The following is a 21,126-nucleotide window of genomic DNA, read 5'->3' on the forward strand; positions in this document are numbered from 1 at the left end:
ATATTGAGGAGACAAGAAAGCCCAATTCAGCCTTGTTAAAGGTTTTATTTATTTTGTGGGAAGAGACTGGAAATGACTCATCAAAATGGGAGGCTCCTTAATGTATACATTTGTATTAATAACTCTACAGTATCCATAATCAGAAAAATAATATTTTCCTATGTCCATGGTGAGCAGACTGTATTCTCTGTGTGGTTCAGGAAGAGAAACATTTGGCAAAAAAATGAGAAATCATTGTAGTTTAATCATTCTAAATCTCCCTAGGCAATTTTGACTTTGTATGTTCACATTGCAGAATAATTCAGAATAGATTTTTGTACTAGGTCTCATAGGCCTTTCTAAAAAACAGATGGGTTATTCTATCTATCTAGAATTGTTTGGGACCCTGGAAAGCTGCCCCTTTTGCTTCTACTATCCACTGACTTTCAGTGTTAAGCTAGGCTTCTGCTCTTCCTCACATTTTTTGAGAAAAGCAGCAACCTGAATTATAGACCCTAGATCCTGTATGTAATTCAGTCAATTTATTGATTTATTTTTGTTTGTCTCAAGTACCATAGCAATCAATATAGCTTACTGTGTAGAATAAATATAGGCAATAAAATCATAACAACAATGTCACAGTTTAGTATTAAAAAGCCAAGAGTTAATACCAGTGCAACATGTAGAGTACAAAATTAAAATAATTCAAAAATCTGCTGAAATAGAATCCTTTTAACTGTTGGCCAAATGTCTTGGCTCCTACATTCAGGATCTTCCTTGCTTCTTAAACAAGCTCTGGTAGTGATCATTTTTGTGAGAGAAGATATTGTTTTCAACACTCTGAACAGAAATAACTATGTTTTAGGACAAGGGCCCCCAACCTGTAAACCATGGCCCACTGCTAGGCCGTGGCCTATTCGCAATTGGGCTGCGTAAGTGGTGGCCTGGCGCACATATAGCCCCACTCACGTCTACTTGCCAGTTGGCAGCACTTGCAGTCCCTCCCAAGCTTCGACACAGCCCCACTTGTGCAAGTGGCATCCCAAAGGCTTCTCTCTTGTGTGAATGGAGGTGTGGGCTGGCCCGCCACTCTCACAGACTGGTTCCCCTCCCCCTGCTGGGCTGCCAAGTCACCTGCTCCCAATACTCCAGAAGCAGAGTGTTGAGAGCAGAGGCTGAGTAGGATGAGTGTACCCTGCTCAGCTTTGCTGACTCGCCAAGGCTGTCCTGGGCAGGACACCCAATCTGCTTTTGGAGTGTCAGGCAGCCTCAGTGAGTCTGAAGGAATACAAGACCACAGCCCCGAAGACCTCAAAGGTTTCCCTTATATCTTGTGTGAGTGGAGCTGTGCTTCTGTGTACTGGCCCACCACTCATATGGCCCAGGAGTTCTCTCCTCCCCAGCTGGGCCACCGTCACAAAGGTTGGGGATCGCTGTTTTAGGAAATAAGTATCACTTCAGCTGGGCCAAAAATAGACTAGATTTCCACCAAAAACTAGTTCTGATAACTGAGATTTCTAAATACCTTATGAGGACTTTTCTACTCAGAGTATGCTGTATCCAGCCTGAATTAGTGATTGCAGCCAGATCCCCTCTTAATTATTTATAAGCATTTAGAGGCTACAAATAACAAGAGACTTGCAAATAATCCAGGCCTTCCAACAAATGGCATAGCTAAATGCATCAGGCGAAGAAGAACATTTTCTTGGCAGGAATAATGATTTGTGCATTCAGATTCAACCCAGTTCCAAAATTTAGCTTTCCCACTTATCATCTGTATCTTTGCTTTTGTCTTGTTCCTTTCCAAATTAGGTCTCTTCTGTCTTTTTTTGTCTTTAGATAACTGCTACCTGTTGCAATTTCTGTATTGCTGCTCCAATAATGATATATATTAGAATATGAAATCATAGAATCATAAAATCCTAGGACTGGAAGGGACCTTGGAAGTCTTTTAGTCTGACCCTCTGTTCAAGTTAGGAGATCTTATACTGTCCCAGACAAATGGTTGTACAATCTTTTCTTGAAAACTTCCAGTGATGGAACACACAAAACTCTGGGAGACAAGTTATTCCATTGGTTAATTGCTGTCAGAAAATTTCTTCTTAGCTCCTCAAGTACTTTTATTTTTTTATTTGTTTGTTTGTTTATTTATTTATTTATTTATTATTTATTAGACTTACACACCACTTCATAGGGCTTTCAGCCCTCTCTAAGCGGTTTACAGATTTTTTAGCAAATTGAGTCAGCAAATTGCCCCCACAGTCTGGGTCCTCATTTCACCCACCATGGAAGGCTGAGTCGACCTTCAGCCGGCGAGATTTGAACCGCTGAACTGCAGATCACAGTCAGCTGAAGTGGCCTGCAGTACTGCACCCTAACCACTGCGCCACCTCGGCTCTTTTGAGAATAAGTCAACCCCCTCATCTCTGTGACAGACCCTCGTGTACTGGAAGATAGTTAATCATGTCACCTCTAATCCTTCTCTTCATTAGGCAAGATGTACTTAGTTGCCTTAACCTTAATGTAACTTAATCTGAATTTGAGAACAAGTATCAATTGTGCTGAAATTTCAAGAGACTATTGGGTAATAAGAATTTATTAAATTTGTATGCCATCACAACAATCAAACAAAAATTACAATAAAAGCAATAAAGTTGGCTAATGGGTTGAAGTGAGGGGGGGGTCTTCCTTTTCCTTGCCAAATTAATGGTTTTAGTGAATTAGTGATTGCTGCCAGATCTCGGGAAATCTCTCACAGGGTAGGTGCTGTTTATAGAGAAGGTGGGCTTTCAGGGTCCCAATAGATGACATTGTTAATCAGAGTAACCCATAGGATACCAATCTTGCAGGATTAAATTGGCTGATTAGATTGTTACCAACAACAGGCAACCGGTGACCAGGTCCTAGGCCAGTGTTGGCTAAACTTTTTTGGATCACGTGCCAAAAGTGGGAGCACAGGGGAGTTGTGCACAGGCATGTCCACACCCATAATGCTATATGCACGATCACAGCACTCATGTGCGCGCAACCAACACAACTCCCCTTTTGGCGCACCTTTTTCGCCCTCCCCAGGTTCCAAAGGCTTTCTAGGAGCCTGGGGAAGGAGAAAACAGCCTCCCCCCAGAGGCTCTCCAGAGGTTCAGGGAAGTGAAATGACCTGGTTTGGCCGTATGGCCATTTTTCACCCTCCGGAGCCTCCTGAAGGCTCCGGCGGGCAAAAAATGGCCCTACAAGCAAACCAGAAGTCTGTTCCTAAACTTCTGGTTTTCCCATAGGGCCGATTTTTTGCACTCCGGAGGCTTCAATAAAGCCTTAAAAGAAGGCCGAAGTCTGAGCTGACCGGGCAACTCTTTGCATGCCCTAACAAATGGCTCTGTGTGTCACCTGTTGCCATCACGGTCCTAGGCCATATACCTTAACCATCCTAATTGTAGCTATAAGCTTGATAAAGTGAGACAAAAATAATGATGAAATGTGAGATGTGAAGTACCAGATTCCCCTACATAGAAGCAAGATGCCCTGATCTACCAGAATTGGGTAGATGTAATGAATAAATAAATGTGGTGGTTCCCATCATGTTTACTTAAGATGCAGAAGGTCTTTTCCTACCATCTAATTATGGAGCCAGTTAAATCACTACCATAAAATGAACTGGGTTTCATGAGTAGACAGATAGTAGGAGCTTTCTCGAGTTACTCAATTAAGTTATTTCTTATACTATAATAAAACAGAATATAACCTCCTCAAAGCAGAGCTCTCTTTTTTTCATTGGGTTCTTTTATGTTGTAAAAAGTAAATGCAAATGATTTGATAGATGTTATCTTACTACATGGAAAACTTACATTTTAAAATTAAACTGATAATCAAGTTAAAGTTCAGCATTTATGAAATTATTCACATTTAACTCTTGCATGCTTACTCTCCCAAGCTGCTCATTATGTAAACAAATGTACTGTAGAAACCTAAGATTACTTTATTGTGCAGATATCCATAGACAAAACAGTTTCAAAATATCAGCTATTTAGGCACTGATATTTTTCATATATACACATGCTTAACTTCTATATTTGACTTGCTGAGCCCCTAATTTAATCTCCTTTTTTGTCTGTGTACACAATGTGTTTGCTTATTTGGTCATACCTCCAGACATTTGCGAAAACAGAAAAAGCAAACATCTCAGTGCACTGTTGCTGGATAGTATACCACAGGAGCAACATTAACTATGTATATGAAAATTTTCCAGTTATACTTTCCAGTCCTACCCACCTGGAAATAAGCCATCAAGGACCTGTCCTACAGTGCAAATACTACATTCTTTAATCTTCGCCTCAAAGGCAAACAAAAGATGCTGTGTATTTCTAGCTGTGCTGAAAGCAAGCAGAAGTCTATCAGACAACCTGGCGGATCTGTGCTGGTAAAATCCAGCTTAAAAGTGTTCATTTATGTGAGATGTTGATTGTAATATACTTTTAGTTCCTACAAACTGAAGGTACTATTCCATATTCCTTTACGGGGCAAAGATTTTGACTTCAGCCCAGGGCAGGAAAGGAAGATTTAAAGCCGTCATCGCTTAAGTGCTGTTGACCCTTATTTAATTCTAAGTAGATGCTGATTGTTAGTTGAGTAGATTTCTGTACATAAGCTTTCAACAATAAATCAGTTTAATTGAACCTTCATATGTGGACTTGCTCTTTCATGCCTGACATCTACTGTGCAAAACCTTTCTACTGGATTTGTGCTGAAAATACTCTTCAGATGCCTAAACCACTATCAGAAAGAAACAGAGCTATCCATGTTACTCTTAGTGGGTCTTAAGTAGCATTCAAATTTTGTGACTCAGGCATATTCTTATTCAGCAATTAAGAACCATCAAGAGGAAGCCCCTAATTTGAACCTGACTTCTGCTAATATGACCTAGGAAGCTATATTTTTTTTACCCTTAGCTATCCACCAACTTAGTAAATAAGACAAAGATGATGATGATGATGATGATGATAGTTTATCACATAGGGCAATAATGACATCAATAAAAAATATGAACTTCTAAATATTTGTTTTACAGGGAAATATCACAAAAGATAGATTCACCAGATTTATTCAGAGGATGTCTGCTTTATACTTCTGTGGTTTTAGAGTATGATGTAGATAGTAATCATGTTCCATGGGAAACCCATTTTTTCTCTCATTTAGTCTAGATGACTAAGCTAAATAATGAATGTCATTTCAAAGTAATACCCAAATGTAGTCTCTTGTTCCCACATTTTTTGATGTGCTAAGCCACAGAGTTGACATCTAACAAGTTAAAAAGCAAACGTAAATCTCAGACCAAGTGGAGGGATTGTTTCAGTGGCTTCTTCTGTCTAAGAGTTTCTTACTCTTAACAATTTTAAGAAGCATGGACTTCAACTCCCAGAATTCCCTAGGAGACAGGAATTAAAATCCACATATTTTAAAATTGCCATAATTGAGAAACACTCATCTATCTGGATTAGTCTCCCTTTCCCTTCTAGTGAACTGAAGCCAAACTTTAAAAGTAATTCAAAATTATGCAGAATTACATCTATGGAGATTCTCTGTGATTTTAAGAGTTCAGCTTTACATGCACAGCTCGGTGGTATCTGCCCAACCTTTGTAAACCTTAAAAAGTTAATTTGAACCTGGCTACAACTTTGTGGATGACTAGTCAATGCCAGGCTTGTACATTATTAAAAAAAAATTCAGAAGGAAACCATTCTTGTTTTCTTACAGAAAAAAACTAGATAGATATAACTATTAAATCATTAGGGATATCGTATTTGGAGAAACAGTAAGAAAATTTTAGAGTGTTCTTACTATAAGAAATGTGGAGAGTGTGCTTGGAATGATTATGTTGTAGGATTCTGTGAATATTTTAGGGGAAGTCTCTTTATTCAGTTGATACCACAGAATAATAATAACCCAATTAGTGTAATCTCTGTCCAAGAAATCAGATTCAGTCAGTGGCTTTATTTAAAGGTTAAACAGCATGAACATAAAAGTTCAACTGTCATGAAGGCAAGAAAGGAAGATTCTGTCTTCTGAAAATGGCTCATAGGTGGGAGGGAAACCACCGCATTACTATGTTGTGCCCCCAAATGACAAAGCCAATCCAAAAATGATATTTTAGGGTCCAGAACAACTTGACATGGCTGGCTCACTGCAGCTAGTTGCCACTTCCAACAGAACACTAAGTGTTTCTGATAGTACTGACTACAATGGGATAATTCGGCCTGGCCAGCTCAGCAGGATCAGCTTACCTCTGCCAACGTGTCACCACCAAGTCTCCTCTGCCAACTCATCACTGCCAAATTGCCGTAGGACAACTCCACGTTGTCAATTTGCTGCAGGGACAATTCACTGTGGACAGCCGGAGGGAGAGCCAGGCAAGCAAGCAAATGATGGACAGAGTAGTGGCCTTTTTCATCCCCATATCACCTGCTGCCACTCTGTGCTCTTCCCTTCTGCTCCCTCAGTCACTTGCCCAGCTCTGCCTCCAGCTGCCCACAGCGAGTTGTCCCCGTGGTGAGTTAACTGTGTGAGTTGCCCTGTGGTGACTTGGGAGTGGCAAGTTGGCAGAAGCAACTTGGTGGTGGCAAACTGACTGCAATAAGCTGGCCCTGCCCATCGGGCCTTGCTGCGTTGTCTCATTGTAGTCAGTACTATCAAAAACAGTTAAAGATCCAGCAGGATCCACAGATTTGTATTTTGGAAGAGAGAAGTAAGGAAAGTACTAGATCACAGGTCTCAAAATCAGTCGCATCACGTGATCATGACATTTTTTTGCCTTTGAGCCCGGGTGGGCATGGCCTGCACTTGATGCATCTGGCCCGTGGGCCGCCAGTTTGACACCCCTGTACTAGATTATTTCATTCCATTATCTTCCTTAAATGCAGCCTGGGTCAGTTTCATCCAGAATCATAGAAGACTTTAGAGTTTTTTAAGAGCATTATCCAAGTTGATAAATTTACTTCTTTGCACCAGACTCCAATCTTGATGACTGTGTGACAATGGCCTCCCATCCATATCATTTCAAATAATTTTTCTATAATTCTGATTAGGAAACAACAGATATCTGTCTCCAATCTAACCTCCTGCTCCCAAGCAAAAGTGGGAAACAAAAATAATGAATATTGGCTGAATATGGTTTCAGGGTTTCTTTTCATTACCAAGTATATGGTCATGCTCCAGAAAATGCTGTTGCATCCTTCCTATTCAGCCTTGCAAAAGTGAAGATACAGCCAACAGAGCAGGATTAGAAGACCTGACGTTCTATGTCATCTGGCAGTGGAAGGCCCAGGTAGAGAAGAGTTGGGAAACAGTGCCTGAATCATAACATAGAAATGTTAATGTTGACGGGAGGGAATGTGCTTGGATGGTGGGTTGGAGATGGTCCTTGATGTCATGAGTTGTCAATGTCATCTCCCCTGAGTTCTCCTGGAGCCTTTAGTTGGACTGATCGTTTCTAACATTTGCACACTCTGGAGGGCTTGCAGTTTTCAGAAATTCATGCTTATATATGACTGTGAGTGGTGTGTGATAAACAGATGATGGTGTTTTGTTTGTTTTTCCCCCCCCAAAGGGATCTAAAATGCAAAATTGAAAAAGAAAGCACTAAGCGGGAGCTATTGTCCAGTCAATCCCACCTCAACGAAAGACTCTGTATCCATTGCCTGCAGCCCTTTAAGTTTCTATTAAACAGCAAACGCCAGTGTTTGGACTGTCAGTTGTACATATGCAAAAGTTGCAGCCAGTACAACAAAAAGGACAAAGGTTGGATGTGTGATCCATGCCGCCTAGTTAGGTAAGTGGGCTAGACAAGAGTTTTGTGATCTCCTTTCTTTATTACAGTTCTGACTAGACATTAAGTGGTAACTTTCTGAAACTTTTTAATTTCTCATGTGAAGCATAGCTTTCATGACTTAGCAAGTCTTACAAAGAATATTGTGTTTAGTTTTGGTTCATTTGAATTTACCTCCCGTTAGTAATGCTGTATATCCAGAACTGAGAACTAGTCCTGATGAGAGAAAAAATATAAAGCCTGCATGGTGATGAATTACAAACTGTATCCTTTTAACCTTGTGATCCAATGCTGAATGCAATTATATAAAATTTGTGTCATGCTGTTATAAAGTATGTTTCATCACTTGTTATCCCTTCTCTCTGTGGACATCTATGAGAGTAGAAATTAGAGGAAGGAATAGATTGGGTGGCGGGGAGGCAGGGAGAGAGAGAGAGATACTAATACTGACATCTTCCATTATTAAAAGAAGGAGACGCTTAAACTATAATTATCCAGAGGACACAACACATGTCTTCTGGATAAGCTTGAAGCAGCTTCCCCCCTCACCCCCATTCTTAGAATATGAGAGTTTGATCCACTTTCTAGATTGGCAAATATTTAACACTATGTTAAAAATGTTTTAAAATATATGTATAATGACATATTTTTCAAAGTTAAATGTGCAAAGATAAGAGCTGTGCCTTGTCCTTGTTTTGTCTTTTAAAATGCTAAAGCAATAAAAGTTTTAAAATCTTTTTAAAAATCCTATTTTTTATGGATTTTCCACTGTTATTTATGGCCAATACTTCTGTTTTATCTGCCTCTTCTGCTATACTTTAGCAGCCATTTTCTTTTTGTTCCTTACTTCCTAGGCCATCAAAAACTGGCAATACTAAGTAACTAATCAGATTTACCCTAATTTCTTCAGCAACATCATTGCCTTGATAGTCCTTAATTGAAGAGTATTATTCATATAATCTTATAGAAACACACAGATAATATGAATAATCCTCATCAGTTAGGGACTATTCCATATCTAAACAATACCAAATGTGGGATATTGTTTAGAACTTTTCTGAACAATGGCTCTTACTTTCTGACTCAATATCACATTATCTTACTTCAAACCTAAAGGCAATTCTCTTTACCTAGAATAATTTTGAGAAAATGCAGCCTTATGTTTGCATTATTCATACACAGATAATTAATGCATTGTATAAAAAAACCCTTAATCTTGATACTTTGAGTCAAAAGTTAAGAAAAATGTGAGTAACTGGTTGTTTAAAGAGTTCCCTCTTAAAATGAGAACAGTCAATATGTAAATTGTATTTAATTAATTTATTAATTACTTTTTATGTCACCATCTGCCTTTTAAGACAACTTTGGGTTGGCTTGCGGGTTACATTGGTGTTGAAACAAATTCAAGAACAGCAGGACCCTGTTTTTTCTATTTAGATGACTACCCTGAATATAAGTAATGTATTGACAGTCCTCAGGTTTATTAGTTACATTTGAAAGCATTATCATTTTCTAGAATATTTTCAGTCTCCCTCACTGAAACCAGTCACGATATTTTAACTGATAGAAGATTTGGAAGAATTCATCCTGGCTAACATGTGTACCGTCTCTCATCTCTTGGACAGGATTGTCAAAACTGGATCATTGGAATGGTATTATGAACATGTCAGAACTCGTTTCAAGCATTTTGGGAGTGCTAAGGTGATGCGATGTCTCTATGGAAGGATGTCTCATGGACCAAAAACAAATTCTACTTCGCTTGGTATGAGCAATGGTCTTACTGAGATCTTCTCAGTAACTTTCTTTAGAGAGCTTGGAAGATTCTATAAATCACGGGATACCGAATTAAATAGCACATCACTATAATTATCTCTGAATAACTGCAGTCTATTTCCACATATTACATTACTCTCAGGCCAAAGAATGTGGTTTTCCAGCTGGTTTGATCCCCATTAACTTTATTTTAGAAAGTTAATCACTACTGGGAAATGGTTTGGAAATAGTGAGTTGGAATGAGTTATTTGGTAAGTATTTCATTTTAAAATTAGGGATATCCATCTGAAAGTAAAAAGACCCACTATTCTAAAGATAATAATATGAAAAAATTGAAAGAATAAGTTGTTTGTAACAGTGAAAATACCAACTAAGTATTTAATGGTCTTTCATATTTTCCAGCATTCAAACTTGGTATGTTGTGCCAGGAGATATAATAATAATATATGGAGAGATAATGTAATAATGACTATATAATATCACTTTCTTGATTGCTTCAAATAAAGTTTTGTGGCACAGTCATACTGCCTCCAATATAATAATTGAAAGTGTCTAATTATGAGCTCCAGTGTTTACTCTTACCTATACTTTAGATTAGTAAAACTAGGAATATTCTGTTCTAAAAAATCATTGATTTCTACCATCCTTTTTTTCTCAATGACCACAGAATAATTACCAGAAATAATACAACTGAAAATTGTAACAAAAATATACTTGATTGATAAGCAGGAGTTTCTAAACAACAATATTGCAAAATGTAAGAAGTTGTCATTATGCTATGCTTTTTATTGAAAGGAAGCATCTTGTAAATATAGTAGTCCTGTATAGGGTGCTTCAGTTGGCAAGGGAAGAAAATGCTTCAGACAATGTGACGGGACATGTATAGCTCCATCATTGAAGCTGCACAATCCCAGGGGAATGTATTCTTAACTTAAGAAATTTAAGATAAGTCTGTGCACTTGAAAGCAAAGAATTGCACAGCCCATTTGATAATATGTATGTTTTTAGAACACTGGTATAGTTTTAGAACTGAAAATGTCACGTTGTTTTACAGATAATCAGGGCTTAAACTGGGCGAGAGGGTTGTAGGAATATAACACTGGTGTAAACAGCCTAGTATTATGGAGTTGGATTTGAGTAAATATATTCTTCATATGATATACTTCATACTATAAAAATATCTGCTTCTGTAAAAGCCTTAAGGATTTGTATCCTTTTTTGTTTAAATAGCCACAAAAGAATTGTCATATGTCTGTGTACAAGCATTTATTGAACTTTGCTTGTGGTTATTTTCTTTCCAGTTATGGCTCTTTGGGTCCAATTTAGAATTTCATTTTCATTCTCTTAGTCAAAATGCACTGATTTTCTGCTGGTTTCTTGGGACACATTAACTTCCAATTTCTTCCCTTTAACACATTCTTCAGTATAGCCAGAGTTTTCTCAAAGCTACTTATTTGTGTTTAGTGAACATCCTATTTATTGTTTGATACTTGCTTGTTGTATTCACCACCCCTCATGCCACAGATAAGCTTCATGGATATTCTGTTTTTTCAGACACTATTTATTTTACTATATGTAGTTTTATATATTTATGTTTCTTAGAAACTCTAAAATGAAATTATAATTATCTATATCTATATCTATCTATCATCTATCTATCTATCTATCTATCTATCTATCTATCTATATATCTATATATCTATATATCTATATATCTATCTATCTATCTATATATCAGAATTCATAGCAGAGATGTTACAAAGAGACAAGCATGAGATCCTAAATGAATTGGATGATATATACAGGGTAAGCACTAATTATGCCAGAAGACACCGATTGCCTAGAGAAGTACATATTAGATTCGCGAGGAAAAAGTGAGAGATATAATTTATAGAATAACAAGAGACAAGCTGATGGTGTACAAAGGAAAAAAGATACAAATCCTGCGAAGAGTGAGGGAGCAACAGAGAGACTATCGATTTCTGGCGACACAACTGATTAAACGAGATATACTATTTAGGTGGTTGGTACCTGAAGGGATGCTGGTAACTTGGCAGGAGAAAAGGATTAAAGTTGACAATCTGGAGAAGGCACAAGATTTATATGAGCAACTAGTAGGCCCGGAAGAGGAACAGAGCAGTAAGGAGGAGTTGGAATATAGAAGCCAGGAAGAACAACAACAGAGAATAACAGAAGGAGAACAAGGAGAAAGTAGTAGGGAGGAGAAAGAGCAACAGAGAGAGAAGGAAGTGAGACCAAAAACAAGACAGGCAGAGAATTAGGAGGGTGAAAGAACAAATTCAATTATTGTCAGTAAATATTAATGGTTTAAATTTGCCAACAAAAAGAAAGCGTATATGGGCAAAATTAACAAAACAAAAGGCAGATATAATATGCTTACAGGAAACACACATTAAAAAACAAGATATAAAATACCTGGAATGTCCTAAATTAGGAAAATTATATACAGCATCAGCAGAAGAAAAGGGATAGCGATATATGTTAAAGATGGGATAAAGACAAATTTAATTTATGCAGACCCAAAAAGGAAGAATATTAATGATAGGGATAAACCAAAAATCAGTACTACTGGTAGCAATATATGACCCAAATGAAAATCAGAAGGACTTTTATTTAAAAAACTACATGAAAAAATTAGAGAAATTGAATTGAGGAATATTTGTATAATAGGAGATTATAATGCCATAGTGGACAGTAAAAAAGATTACATAAGTGTCAAAAAAATTAAAGATAAAAAGGTATTACCAATAACTTGCTTTGAGATGATGGAGGAGCTAAATTTAATAGATATTTGGAGAAAAATGGAATCAGAAAAAAATAATTACCTTTTACTCCAATCCACATCAATCCTGGTCACAGATTGATATGGCATGGATGAATGGGGAAATTGGTGTTGAAATGCATAAAATTGAAATATTACCAAATACGTGGGCGGATCACAACCGGGAAGGAAAAAAAACCTAGACGAAGATAAATGTTAAATTTGCAAATATTGAAAAAAAAAATTATTCAAAAATGTAGAAACGAATTGGAGTTATTCCTTAAGGAAAACACAAAAGAACAGACATCTATACAAAATTTATGAAAGCTTATTCCCACGGAATTATTATAGCGTATTCGGCAAAAAGAAATTAAAAATTTAGAAATAGATTTACAAAATAAGCCACAGAATGACAAAATTAGAAAGGATTGGATGTTAGCAAAAGATAAATTAAATATATCAGACCAAGAAGAAATGGTAAAGGGCCTAAAACTAACAAAACAAAACTTTTTTGAGCAAGCAATTCAACCGGGGAGGTGGTTATCATACAGATTGAGAAAAGAGAGAGAAAAAAGATTAATATATCATATTCAAGAGGAAACTGGTGAATTACAACATACAATGGAAGGAAAGAAAAAGATTGCATACAAGTACTTTGAGAATCCATATAAAGGAGAACAAGCAGATGAAAAACAAAAGAATATCTGAATGGAGAAGAAACACCATCAATACAGAAGACATGAAATAAATGTTGTCAAAAAAAATAACGAAACTAGAATTGAAACAGGCGATCCAAAAACAGAAAAATAATAAAATGCGAGGCCCAGATGGATTTCCAGTAGAATGGTATAAAATAATAGATGAATTGAACAAATTGATAGAACCCTTGATGTTGGAGATGCATAATGAGCACTGATGAAAGCAAAAATACCAGATTCCTGGAGGGAAGCACATATTACATTAATATTTAAAGAAGGTGCAGATAAAAAATAGATTCAAAACTATAGGCCAATCTCATTGTTAAATGCCGACTATAAAATATTCACAACAATAATAGCGGAGAGATTGAAAAAACTATTAAATGACTATATACATCCAGACCAAAATGGATTTCTCCCAACAAGACAAGTTAGGAATAATACCAGTATAGTAGCAAATATTTTAAAGTACTATGAGGCGCATCCAGAGAAACAAGTGGCACTTGTTTTTCTGGATGCACAGAAGGCATTTGATAATTTAAATTGGGAATTCATGATGCAACAAATTATGAATATGAAATTAGGGGACCAATTTGAAAGATTAATAGAAACGATATACTCTACCCAAAGGGCAATATATTATTAAATGGGGAAAGTACAGAGACCTTTAAAATAATGAAAGGAGTAAGGCAGGGTTGCTCACTATCATCTCTGCTATTTATCCTGATGCTTGAAAGTCTGCTAATAACAAAATTTGGAGATAAGAGGAACTAAAATTAAAAGAGAGGAGTTTAAAATTCAGTTCTTTGCAGATGATTTGGTATTCATTATAGAAGATCCACTAGAAACAGGAAATAGTTTAATGCGAGAATTAGAAAAATATGGAGATGTAGCAGGGTTAAAGATTAATAGAGAAAAGACTAAAATAACTAAAAATTTGAAGGAAGAACAAAATAAAGAATTAGAAAGAATAATAGGACTGCAAGTGACAAAGAATGTTAAACATCTTCGAATATGGCTAACTGCAAAGTACTCAACTTTAAAAGAAAATAATTATACAAAATTAGTGCAACAAATAAAAAAAGATCTAGAATTATAGGGGAAACTACAATTATCATTATTAGGGAAAATAACAGCGATAAAAATGAATGTATTACCGAGACTATTATACTTATTTCAAAAAAATTCACATAAAATTAGAAAAAAAAATTTAATTGAATTGAACAAGATTATATTAAAATTTATATGGCAAGGGAAGGAAGACAGGATAAAGTTGAAAGTTCTACAGGATGACAGAAGCAGAGATGGTATGGGACTCCCTGACTGGGAGCTTTATTACAAAGCAGCAGCATTAACATGGATCAGGGATTGGATAAATTTAAAAAATAAAAGAATACTAACATTAGAGGGCCACGATTTGCAAATGGGGTGGCACTTTTTCCTATGGGAAGAGGGTAAAAAGAAACAAAAATACTTTCATAGACACTATATTAGAGATGCACTGATACAGATCTGGAATAAAATTAGAGAAAAATACTACATGAAAATACTGACATGGCTTTCCACTATGGAAGCCACGACACATCCCAATACACTATTGAAAATGGTTAGATAGACAGACAGATTAGCACATCTGCTGACCACAGCTAGAATAGCGTTTGCCCAATGCTGAAAACAAAATAATATCCCCTCAGACGAATTAGTGATATAAAAATTTTTGGATTGTGCAGAGATGGACAAATTAACACTAAAATTAAAAGACAAAGAAGAGTCGGAATATTATTTCTAACCGGTGGGCGGTTAGAAAATTTTACTACTAACAGATACAAAAGTGGGCGGTAGGTATAAAAAGGTTGACTACCCCTGGTCTATATGGTTGAAATAGGTGAAAAAATTATATCTATTGTAGCCATAAGATAGGTGTGTTGAGAAATTTTATTACAATCTGAATGAAAATTTAGCTGCAATCTGCCTGAGAACTAACTTTTGGAAATCTTGAGGAAATTCAGCTAAAATTCAAGAGAATATTCTGATTTGGATTTACATACTTACTGGGAAATTCTGAAAGTCCCAACATCTTAAAGTCAGTCTGTCTGTCTTTATAAAGCTGCCAATCTCACCAGAAGTGACTCTGCAACATCCAAACATAAATAAAATCACAATATAAAAGCATTCATTATAACATCATTATAAAATATAAATATAAAATATAAACAATTATTATTTAAAAATCATCAAAAAGTGAAGCATACAAACCACAAACGGGGGGAAATATGAAAACCACATTTCACCCATATTAAGGAAACTACTATAACTTGTCACTGATTTCCTAGGATCTCCAAATCTGGTGTCAAAGCCAAACCTTAAGGGCCTTCTTGCATATTAACAGTGATGAAGGAAACCAAAATTTGGAGGGAAAATATTCCATAAGGTCGGCATCAAGCCCTGCCTCCTGGGACCATCAGATGTAGGTCCCTCACAGATTCAAGTTTGAAAAACTCAGATACTCTGTCCTTTTGTCATTCTAATAATTTATTGGGTGCATTATGTTTGTGCTAAATCAACAGGCTTTGAGAAAGGCTGGCACAATTACATGAGTGTGTCTAGGGGGTATCACTCTCATTCTTGCACACATTTCATAGTGCAGGGACAATCAGTGGAATGCAGTGATGTCCCTATCACATTCCAAGTGTGCACAATTATTGTTAACTATTTAGTTCATTCCTTTAATGGCTTGTACGCCATTTCACAGATATGGAAAAGGGCTGCTATTTTCTATTGCTTTTTGTTGACTAGCTATAAACTCTGATAAATGTAATTAGCTTTGATCCTACATCATGTTTACTCATTTAAGATAGCTTAATTTCTTTTATTCTAGGTCTGCGTGACAGAGTACATAGTTTGCCAGATGTCACCAGTAAGTTGCTTTTTTCATGCTCATGAAAAACATACAATTTTTTTAAGATGCTAAAATAGTGTTGTAGTTTTGAAAGAATCTTGAAAATTGAGTCTCTTACTATTTCAGATTTCAGACATTGAGTCCATATTGTAGGCAGGAATTCATCCATTCAAAACAAAGAAACGAAAAACCCCAAACCCCTAGAAATGGACATCAGATGTTGATGTCCTGAGCAGAAGTGGGACAAAAATTGTAACATTGCCTAACATTTATTTTGGCATGATGCAGAAGTGGTTTGCCATTGGTCACTTCCAAGATGTTTGTTCAGTAGCTTGCTAATGCAAAATAGGATTTTACAGCTTTGGGGAACTCCGAAAGGAAAATGCTTTTTTAAGAAAATAGCTTCGGGGTGGGGTGGGGACCATTTGAGAATTGGACCAAAGGGCCGTTCCATTCAGTGTTTTGATTCCTTTATTCAGATTGCTCCAGGCCTTTGTTCCTAATTTCTTAATTGTATCATCATAAACATGTTGTTAAGCTATTATTGCACCATTACCTATTGGTTCTGAGATCTGATTTGTGTTTTAAGTTGTCTTGTTTTTATTATTAATTGCTTCATTTTCCTTGCAGTTTAGTTCAGTTTAGTTCAGCAAATGATTCATTTCATTTTTCTCCCTTTTTTCCATTCAGAGTTTTCATTAAATCTCTTCCTTTCTCTTAATTTCTCATTCCTCCCTGCCCCCAACGAACACCATCATATTATTTGGGAATCAGTTCTCTTTCTTGGAGATCCTTCTGTTCAGCCAGAAATCTTTTATTCATTGATCTGAAACTGGCTACAATGGTTTTCCAGAGAACTCTATGATTGAAAATGTGTTCAAATTATGTCCTCAAACAACCTACGTATAGGCATTTTCTTTTCAAACAATCAAAAATCACAGAAGTATAGTTTAAAATTCCTAAACATGTTTCAATGAATCTTGGCAGGATGCATTCCCTCATGCACTTTAATGTGTGTGGAAAAAATCCAAGTCTATTATAAGATAAAATTTAGAGCTGTTTATGTTGTTCCATACTTGCCAAGGGAACAAACAACAGCCCAATTTCTGAACCTCATTTTGGATTTGGCTATTGTCTTAAAGTAGATAGACTGACTCCAATTGAGCCCTGGAGAAACTTCTAAATGGAATTCTGTGGTCTCTTGTGGATTACTATAAGTGGTCAGGAAATTATAGATATAATCACCTTGAGGAATATCCTGTTTTTTTCTGATAAAAGAGGATGGCAACAATTGAATCTGACATCTTTTGGAATGTAAAATTGGTCTGTAACTGAGCTGTAGCCTCTCTGGTAGGCATCTGATCAACATATATTTGTTTGCATATAAGCATGTGTCTTTCTTATCCAGGTGATGATCACTTGTACAGGAATAACGAGAATGAGGAGGGGGAAACAAGTGATGATGTGGATGGAGCAGAATCTGAGTCTTATGCCAGGGTAAGGATAATTCATGTAATTTTTTTTCCATTCGTGTTTTACATAATGTGGAACTTCATTATTAAATCATATCATCCTTTTCCTCACTGTGCCCCCTTCTCCGAGTTTATCTGAGGAAAGGTGCTTTGGTTACTGTAGCTTTCTGACACAAATCTCTCTTGGTTTTGAACAGTCCAGACAAAAGTTCTGGTAACTTCGATACATTTCCAGAAATGTGCTCATGCCTCATGCATGTCTGAGTTCTCAAGGAAGGAATATTTTCCACTGTCTTCTTTCAAGATACTGTGTTTCCCCGAAAATAAGACAGGGTCTTATTTTCTTTTGGCCAACAAAATATGGCTTGGGCCTTATTATCAAAGGAAGGGCTTATTGTTTTGGGGTTGCCGGGCAGCTGCTCTCTTGCGAGTGGGCTCCCAAAGAGCCGGGCACAGCCTCAGGGGCGAACAGCAGCAGCCATGAAGTGACCACACTCATGAGCAGCCACCCCGCAAATTCCCTTTCCAGCTGGGCACAGTGCCATTCACTGACCTAGGGGTATCGCCAAGCCGCTTGAGCGCCTGTTTACCGGCTCCCGTGGCTTGGCGCCTTTGAAATGCCAGTGAATGGCGCTCTGCACAGCTGGAGAGGAGGGTTGCACGAGCGACTGTTCCGCTCGCACGCCTCCCAGCCTCACGATGCCCTTGCCCAGCTCTCCCTGCAGAACCAGGGCACCTCCGCTGCCGCCGCCCACTACCACCATCCCAGCATGGCTTTTTCTGCGGCTTCCAAACCGAGTCTTCCGGCAATGGCCGCTCTGGGTGTACGCTCTATGGTTGTACACTCTGGGTGTACGCTCTGCCGGCAGCTGACCCACAACCATAGAGCGTACTTCCAGAGCGGCCACTGCCGGAAGACTCAGCATCCTACTTTTGTGGTTTGAAAGCCGAAGAAAAAACTGTGCTGGGACAGCGGTGGTGGGTGGCAGCAGAGGTGCCCTGGCTCGGCAGAGAGAGTTGGGCAAGGGCATCGTGAGGCTGGGAGGCACAGCTCTTGCGCAACCCCCCTCTCCAGCCGTGCAGAACGCCATTCACTGGCAATTCACAGGCGCCAAGCTGCGGGAGCTGACAATATCCCTAGGTCAGTGAATGACGCTGTGCCCAGCTGGAAAGGGGGTTTGTCAGGTGGCTGCTCATGAGCGTGGTCGCTTCATGGCTGCTATAGTGCGCTGCTGCGACAGCGAAACACAGCCGTTCGCCCGAGGCTGTGCCTGGCTCTTTGGGAGCCTGCTCACAAGAGAGCAGCTGCCCGGCAACCCCCCTCTCCAGCTGGGCACAGTGCCACTCACCAACCTAGCAGTATCCCGAAGGCGCCAAGCAACGTGAGCGCCTCCCCCCCACTGTTGCCACGGCTTGGCAACTTCAGGATACCGCTAGGTTGGTGAGTGGCACTATGCCTGGCTGGAGGAGGAGTTTTCCATAAGGCTTATTTTGGGGGGAGGGCTTATATTTTTGCCCACCCGAAAAATGTGGCTTGGCGTTATTTTCAGGACATGTCATATTTTCGGGAAAACACAGTACTTTTTGATTTCTCACCTACAGTCTTGATATTCCCAGGTTTAAGCAATGCTTCTTGCAATTTAACCTCTTGACTTGAGATAAAATCACCAGGTATGACTACATGCAGAGGCCTGATGAAAATGGAATATATTGGCTGAAGCATTTCTAGCCTAGAGTGCTATTACTATCATACAGTAAATATCAGGATGGATGTTATCCTTTATTGAAGATCATGTGAAATGTAATATCTTGTATTTGCAGTGAAAATTTAAATCTTTTGCTTTTTGTGCTTCCTAAGATGCGCAAACAAAAGCGCCTACTTTCTGTACATTCCTTTGATTTTGAAACCGACTCAGAATATTCTTCCCAATCTCGTCGTCAATCTGTCCAGTTTTCTCCATGTCTTGGGAAAGAAGACGTTCAGGTATTAGGGATCTGGTGGTGGTATGAATCTATGATCCTCTTCTGTTCTTTCAGTTTCTTTTCTATTCATTGAACTTTGTTAGTCTAATGTGTAGCCTAAATGTGAGCAATATATTTAAACTAAGACTATTGAAAAACTGAGATGCCTGGGGCTCTTTGCTTTTTTCAGAAAAAATCAAAACGTTCCATGTACTTAGTAGTGTGAGTCTCTCAGCAGAAACTGTATCTGCAGCACCTCCTGGAATGACCATCTTAACGCAATAAACTGGGCAAAAAACCTTTTTAGATTCTTTCATGATGAGAGAACATAGCTTGGGATTGTAGCTTCTTACATCAGAGTTTGCTACCTTTGGCATCTTGGATGAGTTCAGTTTTCCTACATTTTCAGAATGTAGGTAGACGGGTTGAATTTCTGTCAGATATTAAGAAATGTGGCTTAAGAGTCAACTTTCAGTTTTAATGTAGTCTTTGACTTTGACCAGGTTCTACCCTGTCTATGCCCCATGAAAATGTATTCGCATGTTTTTGGCACACAGGGCGTATTATACCACAACTGATTAAAGCTCTTGGATTAATGCACTTGGATTAAGAAGTTGTTGGAAAAGAACAATTGTAAGTGTGCAAATGAGAGAATATGTAGCCTGCTTATTAATACCAACAGATGATTCTTCTTAGATCACTGAAGATTTTCCACATGATGAGGAAGTCTCCATGCAGAAGGACTCCATGGTAGCAGAAGCAGACTTGGCTGCAGTTTTCCATCATATCTTACAAGAGCAAGGAAAGCACACGGCTCTTCCAGAACAGGAATTCAGCACGGAAGTCCAGTTTATAGGCAACTCACATACCAAAAACCTGGAAACAATCCCCAAGGCTGGTAGGTGCTTCTTGCATTAGAGACAATTTTAAATTGCCAGTGTTAGAGGCAGTGTTTACCTAACAATGAATCCTGTATTTTTGGGACAGCTCAAACTTTCAGAAATATATCATCTTTTGCATACATGCAGTGATTTTATATTTCTTTCATAATTCACAAAAAGTTGTCCCATCATTAACAGTTTTCTCACAATCTTTCCAGCAAAATAAAAACTGTCATGTAAATGAAATTGAAGTTTTAAAATTCTAGGTATTTTTATATTGGAACTTAAAGTATTCTCTGTTATATTAGAACAGTTGGCCAAAACCATAGAGAGAAAATATTTCTTCAAGACTCAAAAGTGGAAATGCTAAATGAAACCTCGCCAAAACGTTGCCAAGACAATCTCAATCTTACACGGGAAAAGACCCAAATACAACAAGACCAGCATATCTATACCCGTGAAAACTACGAATACATTTGGTTTCAAAATTACAATTATAAGTGATCCATTTAGTTGTCAGATTAATTTGACTGAGAGTATTTTTGGGAAGGGAAATAAATGAACTACCTACAGCCACCAATGCAGCTCTTCATGTCACAACAAATATTACAACTCATTATTTTTTAGCTCAGCCTATTGTCCAGGGTTATGGTTACAGGAACAGATAAGAAGAGGGAATGTTATATATGCCACATCGAATTCATGAAAAGAATTTTAAAAAATTAATATGATCCAACTAAAAAATGTTGGTGTTCTGTTTGCAAAGGAGTACAAATTCTTCCCAGGCTGAGAGACATTTGTTTTTCACACTTCTAGCTTTATTCATGTACTGCATGTTTTCAGAAATGATGAGCTTGTTACTGC

At 37.8% G+C, this 21,126-nt stretch overlaps 1 protein-coding gene across 2 annotated transcripts in view; it reads left to right on the top strand.

The window, feature by feature from the left end:
* LOC106548952 (melanophilin) overlaps positions 1-21,126 on the top strand; it is an 82,924-nt gene that overhangs the window by 15,013 nt on the left and 46,785 nt on the right. For both annotated transcript variants that reach the window (XM_087716660.1, XM_087716661.1), the window contains exons 3-7: positions 7,577-7,798; positions 9,421-9,557; positions 17,356-17,444; positions 19,278-19,403; positions 20,078-20,279. In XM_087716660.1, coding sequence (XP_087572786.1) covers positions 7,577-7,798; positions 9,421-9,557; positions 17,356-17,444; positions 19,278-19,403; positions 20,078-20,279 — 776 coding nt within the window. The remainder of the gene's footprint in view (positions 1-7,576; positions 7,799-9,420; positions 9,558-17,355; positions 17,445-19,277; positions 19,404-20,077; positions 20,280-21,126) is intronic.

This window comes from Thamnophis sirtalis, unplaced genomic scaffold (genome assembly GCF_051295495.1).
Source record: "Thamnophis sirtalis isolate CommonGarterSnake01/CBP01778 unplaced genomic scaffold, rThaSir2_p1.2 scaffold_5, whole genome shotgun sequence".
NCBI classification, from domain to species: Eukaryota; Metazoa; Chordata; class Lepidosauria; order Squamata; family Natricidae; genus Thamnophis; species Thamnophis sirtalis.